At 41.0% G+C, this 9,876-nt stretch overlaps 1 protein-coding gene across 1 annotated transcript in view; it reads left to right on the forward strand.

Moving 5' to 3' along the window:
* adgra3 (adhesion G protein-coupled receptor A3) overlaps window positions 1-9,876 on the forward strand; it is a 36,536-nt gene that overhangs the window by 5,664 nt on the left and 20,996 nt on the right. Inside the window, 1 exon segment of the mRNA XM_032544302.1 lies at window positions 7,082-7,153. Coding sequence (XP_032400193.1) covers window positions 7,082-7,153 — 72 coding nt within the window.

Raw genomic sequence — 9,876 nt, forward strand, 5'->3', positions numbered from 1 at the left:
CCAAATATATAATATTAGGTTAGTGTTAGGAGTCATATATCTCTAATTTAGTTTTTTAATTGTAATTTAATACGGTTTACTTCTCCCTTAAGACAAATTTCCATTTTAACACATTACAAAGAATTACAAATGTCACTGCTGACTACTCAACTACTGTTTTGCTAAAGGGATTACTGGCAGCTATATTCAATTCAATTCCATTTATGTATAGTATCAATCATAACAAGAGTTATCTCAAGACACTTTACAGTAGACCACATCCAGAATTTAAAGGACCCAACAGTTCTAGTAGTTTCCTCCAGAGCAAGCAACAGTGCGACAGTGGCGAGAAAAAAATTCCTTTTAGGCAGAAACCTCGGTCAGACCCAGCTCTTGGTAGGCGGGGTCTGACGGGCGGTTGGGGTTAGAATGAAGAGTGGCAATAACAAAAAATAGAAAAAATAGTAGTTGTAGCAGTTCTTTGTGGTAGTTCCTGGCATAGCAGGAGCTGTGCGGCATTACAAGGCACCGCAGGACTAGCAGGACGTAGCAGGACGTAGCAGGGCACTGCAGTGTAGCAGTTGAACATGGCATCACAGAACGTGTAGCGGAACCATGGCAATAGCTGCTACCCTGATTTCGGAGCCTCTCTGATCCAAGGGAACATGTGGGGAAAAAAGAACATAAGGACTCGGGAATGACTCCCCAGAAATAGGTTAGTAACAAGCATTTTTGGGACATGGATGACATAAATGAAAAAATGGAAAGATAGAGGAGAGAGGAGCTCAGTGTATAAAATAAGTCCCCAGCTGTCTAAAACTATTACCAAAACCAAGAGGACGAGGTAAAGAGAGCTCCAGCCCGGCCGGGCCAGAACTCCCCCAACGGATGGGCTGTATGCAAGTCTCCTTAGTTATATATATGATAGATAAATCTGAAAACAATGGTGCTAACTACTACTCCCTAACAATATTCGATTCTATGCCCCAACTATAAGCTTTATCAAAAAGGAAAGTCTAAGCCTACTCTTAAATGGGAGACGGTGTCTGCCTCCCGGACCCAAACTGGAACCTGGTTCCACAGGAGAGGAGCCTGATAGCTGAACGCTCTGGCTCCCGTTCTACTTTTTATATAGTTCTCTTGATATGGATGTTTTTTCTCTAGTTTACCCTGAGAGAGAGAGCATGTAGATATGAAGAGCAGCACTGCACTGGAGGCCTCTCTGTACTGTAGCGTATGAATGAGTGATGCATTCTCCGCATTTGTGATCTCCAAATGATACCGCATGCCAAAATTATCCGAGAGGAAATCACACAAATGTGTTTACAGCTCCCATGTTAGTGTAGACCTCAGCTAAAACACGAGGGCTTGAATTTAACCTTTGACTCGCACGGAAGGATACATCAGGCTGTGAGTCGTCCATACGGGTGTAGACATGAGTCTTTAGTTTTGTGTATCTGTTAAAGTTTCAGCCTACATAGCCATGCAGACAGAAAATGACCTAAATTTAAGCTTTCTGTTCTCACTCAGCTCATATTTCTTTACAGGTCTTGTTTAGTGTATTTAGGATCCTTTCACAGGCACACCTGGGTTGGACAGTGCAAATAAGCGCACCGGGTTTGGGCCTCCACAGAGCAGCACAGGATTAATGTCAGGAAGAAAGAAGGGATTTCCTCCCTCGCTGCTGGAAAAAGCTCACACCGTGTGATGACACATTGGAGAGCAGTAAACGGTCTTGTTTCACAGCAGTGCAAACCGGCAGTTAGGGTTACATTCTCACTTGGTTTCCTTGAGGCTTCATTCAGGCTTCATGCTTGTGGGGACGTTTCTTTAAAAAAACGTATGGTAAATACAGACACATTTGTTTGGAATGTCCTTATGTCAATCATCTCACATGTGTTTTTTTTTTTCTCCCCAACATTCAAAAGCTACTATGTCATGCTGGGAGCCTTTGGAAGTGTTTGTATAACTAGAACACAGGTGCATGCTGTCATCCATGTCCTTAGAGGATTTGTTTTTGTTGCTCTCCAGGCAAGCCATTGGTCTAAAGGAATGCCTGTGTTTTTCATAGTAGTTCTGCAGTGTGTGCGGAAGCAAGCGAAATCCCCAAAGGCGAGTCACTAATGGCTGCACATTAAGTCACTTCGCAGCCTTTCATTTCATAGACCTGTTTAGCTTTGACTTTGCCAGGTTGGCTAAAGTCTCATTTAAAGGTGGTCTAAGCTGCCCGTCCCCAGAACACACTGTAAAAAACATCTCCTCACTATCTGCTAGCTGCCTGTCCCCTGAACACACTGTAAAAACATCTCACCATCTGCTAGCTACCTGTCCCCAGAACACACTGTAAAAAACGGGGTCTCTGTAGACAGCCCAGGGTCTACAAACTGCAACAAAAACAAACTGTGCCCACCTGCACCAGCGTTCCAGCCAATAACCGACGAGAAGGATTTGAGGGTGGGGGGGTTAATAAGCGGAAGCACAGAAGGGAGGGGACGAGATGAGGAGGAGGGAGGAGCAAGCTAGTCTCGTTTTGTTTGAAAATACTTTGAACGGTAACAATAAGTAACGTCACCCAACATCGCTTAGAGCACCTTTTAATCCCAGACAAGCAGTTCAGTTTAGTGCATAGATATGAGCTAAGGCTGTGCAGTGCCTTCTTGTCTACTCATCTGCTTTCATCCTGATGTTTGCATAGTGGATCGGTTTCCCATTCAGACAGAAAACTATAATGGGTTATCCTGTTGGATTTTGAAAGAGGATATTGCAATGGCTACTGTTTTTACAAGAATGAAGTGGCTCTAACGGCTTGTCTGACAAGTGCCCTTTTTGCCTTGCCCCAACTCAAGTGAATCCCTTTAAAAAATCCTTATAGCACAGCCCTTTGGTATCCCTTCTCAAAATAAATCCAAATACTGCAGAAAAATGATGAGTGGAACAAGAAAGTGCTGGATAATGGCAAGAATTACCTTGGCAAGTCGGTCATTGGACCAGTTCCCCTTTCCACCTGAGCTGAGGCCAACTTTTCCATCCGCTATATTCAGAGTAGGTCACCCTAGAAGGGGTTTTATGAGCTCAACTGCAGCCTGACACTTATTAGAAAACCTGTTGAAGGGTTACAGCTTTCTGTTCTCTGGTGTTTTTTGTCCAAAAGCCTTCTGAGCATAAAGAAAGTGTTGAGAGAGCACCAGTTAGCTTTGTCCTTAAAACGCTATGTGCCTGTGAGGGGAGTGTGTACTAGCTGGACACTTTTAGTCTTCTGGATTATGTGCCTACAGCCTAAGGCAAATTTTTTTTTTTTTTAATGAAAAATTGACTACCTTTTGATAGTGTTAAATTTACTCACATTGAAGGAAAGCTGAAATGTAGGCCAATGCATTTTATATTCCTCCATGACTCTAAGTAGAAATTAAGGTTCCAGACCAACCTTTTCTATAAATGTCGTTGAGATTTATTGCATTGGTATCGGGAGACAGGATGTGAGATTTGCTAAGGATCCCCCTGCAGCTTGTTCCTGGCTTGAGCTCAAGCATGTCTTATCTTTGCATCAAGATAAGGGAGACTCCCCTCCTCCATCGTTTGAGGGCTTGCCTAAAGAAATTCTATATGCAATTCTTCAGACTGGAGACCTCAGGCCGACGTCCAGAGACCGGCAGTAAGGAAGCAGACTGTGTAGTTATATACTTCCTGGGGTAGGTGGAGACGATGCAGCTGGTTAAATGCAAATTTGAAGATTTCTTATATGTATATTGCTTGTATATTCAGCAGTGGTATTGTTTTCTCACTAATGCAAGTGTAAAGAACACTCAGTTTTGCAGCTGAAGCAGTTTCCAACATACCGAGGTCACATTCTTGTCATGAGGAAGAGGGAGGGACAAGGGAAGTGAAGGAGGGTAAAACATGCAAATAAGGGAGGGATGGAAAGAGGACAAGAAAGAGCTCATGACTTTCAGTGGAGCTCTCTTTCACAGATTGATTGTGACAACCCTTAGAGTCATAATGCTAGGTGTGTATTTATGCAGCCAGGCTTGAATGTTTCCCAGGACAACATTCATTATTTAAACCTAATTATACAGCTTTCAGTTAAGTTAAAATGCCTAATGATGCTGTATGTTACCTAAGAAATATAATATCAATGTTGGTGAAGGTGTGCTATACATCTTTGCTAATAGACAGAATCAGTTTTAGCAGTTTTCTTGCCCTCTTACCTCTGTGAGCTTATAAGGCCATTAAAAAAAAAGTTGGTTGTCAGGTCTGAACTAAAGATGACAAATATGGTGGCTCATCTGTTTGGTGGCACCTGGACATTGCTTTTCATCCTCCTGGAACATAATCATATATGTTTACGATCCAATTATACTAATATTTAATTCTTCCCATTTAATCCTCTGCTCTTCTTGACGTTTCTTTCATTTTATTTCCTATTAAAGAGTCTTTCCTTTTCCGAATTGAGGGTTTGCATCAGTTCCCAATCAATTCCAAAACTGGTATTATCTGTTGTTTTGTAAGGTGTTTATTGCACACTCTCTATTGTGTTGATTGAGTGCCACATTCCTTAATTCACACAGGCCTTGTGATAACTGCAACCCATTGGTATGCTAACTATTCTGCAATATAAATGAGACTTTTGTGACCACAATCTTGGGAGGCCCAGCGTCTTTTCATACATCATCAGATCATGTGTACATAGGCAGTTATAGAATTTGCAGCCTTGTACATCCCTATGTTTTAACATCTGCCATTTTGGCATTCAGAAGCCTGCAAAATACAGGCAGTCAAACACAGGAACCGTTTGTTTGTGTACTCTCTCTCTGAGAGGCAGGGAGCCAAGCAGCAACTCTCCAATAGGTCTCCACTGTCCAACCCTGTAATAAAACAACCCCTCAACACCCCATAATGACTCCAATCTGGCCCTGGGTTGTGGGTGCAACTAGCACGTATGTCACCCACCCACATCCCCTCCCAGCTGGCCAGAAACGTATGCTGACCACAAGCCCCTGCTTGGGATTTCTGCTGGGAGTTGACAGTGCTATTGATTCCCCAGATCCTTTGGGAGTACTTGGGGGAGAAAGACGGGAACTCTCAGGGACTTGGGCCCAGACAGTGGAGCTTTACTTTGCAGCTTGGTATGTGAAGTGAATCCACTTGCGCTGTGCAAGGGGAATAAATTGGATAATAAAATCTGGTTTATTACCCAGGGAGGAAGCAATCAAGAATTCACATTTGGTCTTGAAGTTTTCTCATGCTTGCTTTTATTTTTTGTGGTAATAAAGATTAAAACGGTTTTCTTCTGTAACAGGATGTGTACTTGTTGCTAGCGAAGGGATTCGTACTGAAAATCTCAGGTTACTACTTATAATCTACATTTTCTTAGTATGTAGACTTTGGGTTTTTGTTTATCTCCTATTAAATACTCTTGACAGACCCTTTTTGGTAACCCTAATTAAAAAATAGGTTGATTTTGTTTCCTATGCTATTATGAATAAGCATACAGTGTATGACTGTGTCACATCATGACAAGATTCAAGTGGACTTTGTTTGATCAAACACAGACTTGTTATTGTTAAAATATATTTAGTTATTGTAATGGTTCTGGTATATGTTTTGTTTACCTGGTAAAATCCAAGGGGCATCACAGAAAGTTGCTATCTCATTTTGGTAAGCCCACCTGTCTTAAGAGGCCTCAGATGCTGCCAGTCAACATGAAAGCAAGTACCCTGCTGAAGTTGTTTTTCTTCCGATCTCCTCCTGACAGTGGATAATGTTCTGTGACAAGAAGCTAATAATGGCGTTTTCCCATTACATGGTACCTGCTCGCCTCGCCTCAACTCTTTTTGGTTTTCCATTATGAAAAAAAAGTCCCTGGTACCTGATAACAGGTGCCTTTTAGGACTCCCTCCGTCAATACTAAAAGGTGAGGTGAAAACCTGCAGATTATTGATTGGTCGGTGAGAATTGTCACTAATCACTGCATCATCATCGCTAGCAACAGACGGGTGTACTGAAAAAACCTGCCTTTATTTTTTTAAACATTTATAGTGGAAATATACAATACCATACTTCCAGTCACAGATATTATTTACTCTTTTTTTTTTAATAAACTTATATGCATATGTACATGGACACATACACACATGAAAAACAAAAATAATTTAAAAAAACACAAAGAATGTTGAAGAAAATATTTAAGTTAAAAGAGTGTAACAAACAATGAACAACCCCCCACCCACGCCCCCACTCAGCTCACCACCACTAACACACATATTACTGGTTATTTATGCAAAACAAAGGAACAACAAAAACAGGAACACAGTCAATTGGGTAGTACTTATAAATTAGTGAAATAGGAAATGAAGGGTTGCCATTTATGGAAAAATGTGACTGTTGCCGTTTAAAAACAGTTTACCCAGCTGTGTTTTCGTTGCTGCCTCCAGCTTCTTCAGAAACTAAATTTGTCTTCTGGCAAACAGCCACATGCTGAGAATCAAAAACAACACACCTTTGACGTTCTGTGTGTGTGTATCGCGTTAGGTCACAGCGGTTTCTTGCGGCGTCACTATAACGACCAGCCACGCTCGCCTCACGCATGAGGCAGTACTAAATCTGCAATGGAAAATGGCGGACGGGGCACCCCGGTGGAGCAGAGCTGGTACTATGTAATGGAAAAATGCCAAAGGAGTAGCAGGAGGTCACAGAGTGACATTTAATATTCTTATCTAATAAAAAGGTATATCTTTATACTTGTTGTGGGAATGACACTAGATTCCTTTTGAACCCATTTTTACAACTGTTACCACACATTCCTTGCTGATAGGGATTGCGTGAGTGGTGTGGCTGGTTTTCTAAATAAAAACGTGTAATTTGGCAAATTAAATGTAGGCCTATATTAAATTGGACCTAGTGTTATAAGTTGGTGGAAACATTACATTTTAGCTTAAGTCCAAAAAATGAGATGTTTTTGGTCCAATGAGACTTTTTAAAATTTATTTATTTTTATTAATGAAACAAAAAGATGCAATGTTTTGTGGACTTTATTAATATGTGCATTTCAATAGTTGTAATTTTTCTGTTGCTTTGCATTTATACATTATTCTTTTCTTCACAGAATATTAAACAACAATAAGATTCAAGAACTTAGAAATGGATCCTTCTTCGGATTGTCTGCTTTGGAAAAATTGTAAGTACTAGTTTTTTTCCTCTTCTGTTAGTAATTAACATGAGCAGTAATGTATGTTTACAGTCATGCCTAAACCTTTTTTTGCTTTTGTTTCCAGTGCATTTGTTAGGTGAATTTGGTTTAGCAGTTGAAAGTTGTGTTAAAAGGGTCAAACCTTAAAAATAAAACCCTGAAAGTAATGTTTCCCATGTTGCAAAGCAGATATCAAGGCTGTGTGTATTCATGAAATATCACCAATGGGCCTCACAATGGTGGGGCTTTTGTTGTCTAATACCTTCACAATATTTAACATTATATCTACCAGTGCATTAGCAGGAACCATCCATCACTGCACAAGTGAAGCTGGGCCTTGTGGAGTAGGTTCGTAAAACACACATTGGCTTCATGCCAGTGGAACATCCAGGTCATAGAAAATGAGTAGGCACCCACACAGCACTTAGCCTCAGTCAAGATAATCAGTCTATGTGGGGAGACTGGAGATGTTACTAGTAAAGGCTAATTATAGATGTAGCCCCTAGGGCTGGTTGTTGTCTGCCTGGTGACATACTCTCAACATACAGCTGTTTGGTTATTGTGGGGGTGGTGGCCTCTTTCTTCTAGAAGAGTAACATATAGGCAACATCATTGCAATACAGTATGACTATTTCACACAGTTTGTAAATTATTAATTTTGCAGGAGAACTATTTTGAGGCACAAAATGTGAAAAGAAGTGTCAGTAGAAGGAAATTAGTTTATAGATGGTGAAGACATTTAGTCATGTGTATTGACTGAGATTCCTTGAACAACGAAGAGATGCCGTTCATGCCATGACTTTGGAGATTGGAATGTCATCACCCGTCTTTCCTTCCTACAGAGATTTCAAGAAAATGGCTCCGGGCCCTCACATGGGCCATGGGTGATTTATCGCTCTGGAATGGCTTCATGCAGATAAAATAACCAGACTATTAATGGCCGTGCTTTTACCCAAGGCTACGATAACACATGACTGTATTGAAATGGAATTCTAAGGGCATGTTTTCCCTGTCAGTCTTCTGGGTCTGGTTAAAAAGACTAGAGTTATAGAAGACACATGAAGCAAAATCAATTTTGCCTTGTGGTGTTCGTTCAGATTTAGGTTCAAATATGCCCCCAATGGTCTGATATAATTGATCATCCAAGTTTTTATACTTCACAAAAACAAACCTACAGACTTCTGTTTTTCTGGGCCATATTGCTAGAAAAAACAATTTGGCCAACAACACTTTTTGTCAAGTAGAATTATGAGAAATACAGCATGTGACTCTTCAGTAGTTTGAATTTGTACATTATTAGTATAAAGCACAAGTAGCATTTCGTCCTCTTTTAAATCTTCAATTCATTTGCCTAGATTGTTAAGAGATTTTCAGTAGAGTTCCCTGTTGCCTCTTGAAGTGTGTCAGATGTTAGTTTTTTTATTTTTTTTAGCTTAGGCCTAGAGGATAAACAGGAGGATGTGTGAATGTGTAAATAAAGTTAAAAAAAAAAGAAGCTTTGATCTTTCTCCACATAGAAAGCCCTAAAGGCACTTATGTGCTTTGTCTGTGAATGGCCGGTCACTTTGGTTGTAAACTCCGTACTGCCTGTCGTATCAATCCACAGGCAAGTTTACCTCCAAAAGCAGCTCCCATTGTGCCTCAGAGACCCCCACCCCGCTCCTGTCCACACTCAACCAGCAAAGCGCGATTGCTAGCTTGCTTTTGTCATTGTAATGAGGCCAAGCCAAGGCCAGAGGTGTCAGCAGTATGGTTCCCAAAAACACTCGTTGAATGCTGAAGCCGCTCCCTCACTGAAATGTCCCAATACCCTCCCTCCTACCTTCAATCACACTCCCATTTTTCTCCTCAAACTATTGAGTCTGTTTAAATGAGCAGAGGCTCTCCATCTTGCCTTCCACCCCTCCTTCCTCCAGCCGTTGGGACTTTTTTTAGTTGTTTTTTTTTCATCCACAAAGAAACTCCCTCATTTGGACTGCCTGTATGCAGTCGTGAAGAGTTAGACAGCAGCTGTCCGTGAGTGCCAGAGAAGGGTAGACAATTGATTACGCCTATACGGCACTCTGCATGAAATTGCAAAGTAACTGTGGAGACCGCTGTGTTTGTCGGGGCCAAAGGTGCCCCTGCTTGGAAATAAGCCACACAGAATCCCCATTATCGCTCTCCTGCTCATTGAAATAGGAGCCAAGCTAGGCGACCGTCACATGTTAATTCTTGCTAAATCCCCTGCTATGGAGGAACACTTATTGTGGAAAACGGAGCAAAGATAACGGCTCTAGTGTGCAGTGTTTCCTGAATAAGTGAATGTCTATTCATGAATGGCACAATACTGGTGGAAGCAACTATGTAAGCAAGTGATGCATAAATATAAAGGTTGTTTGAAATGAGTATTGCGATACTGATTTTACCAAGTGCATCTTTTGAAAAGACAATGTTGACAAAGGTCTAATTTGCTTAACTAGTTGGATTAAAGCAAGCTTTTCAACTGCAATCTTCTTTTTGCAAATTCGCGACATAAGTTTAAGTAACAAACAAAATGCCTTTGGCCTTTTTTCAAATGTGATCTCATGGGAGTGCCGTAACTGTACACTCGCTCGTGGTGGTCGCGACACTAGTTGCAGTCTTCTCCTGAACAGAGGTGGCGCTGATGAAGAAAGGCTACCTACGTTTCTATTTCTACAGACTAGAAGAAGAAGAAAAAGGTAAACAAT

The sequence above is a fragment of the Etheostoma spectabile genome, chromosome 19 (genome assembly GCF_008692095.1).
Source record: "Etheostoma spectabile isolate EspeVRDwgs_2016 chromosome 19, UIUC_Espe_1.0, whole genome shotgun sequence".
Lineage (NCBI taxonomy): Eukaryota > Metazoa > Chordata > Actinopteri > Perciformes > Percidae > Etheostoma > Etheostoma spectabile.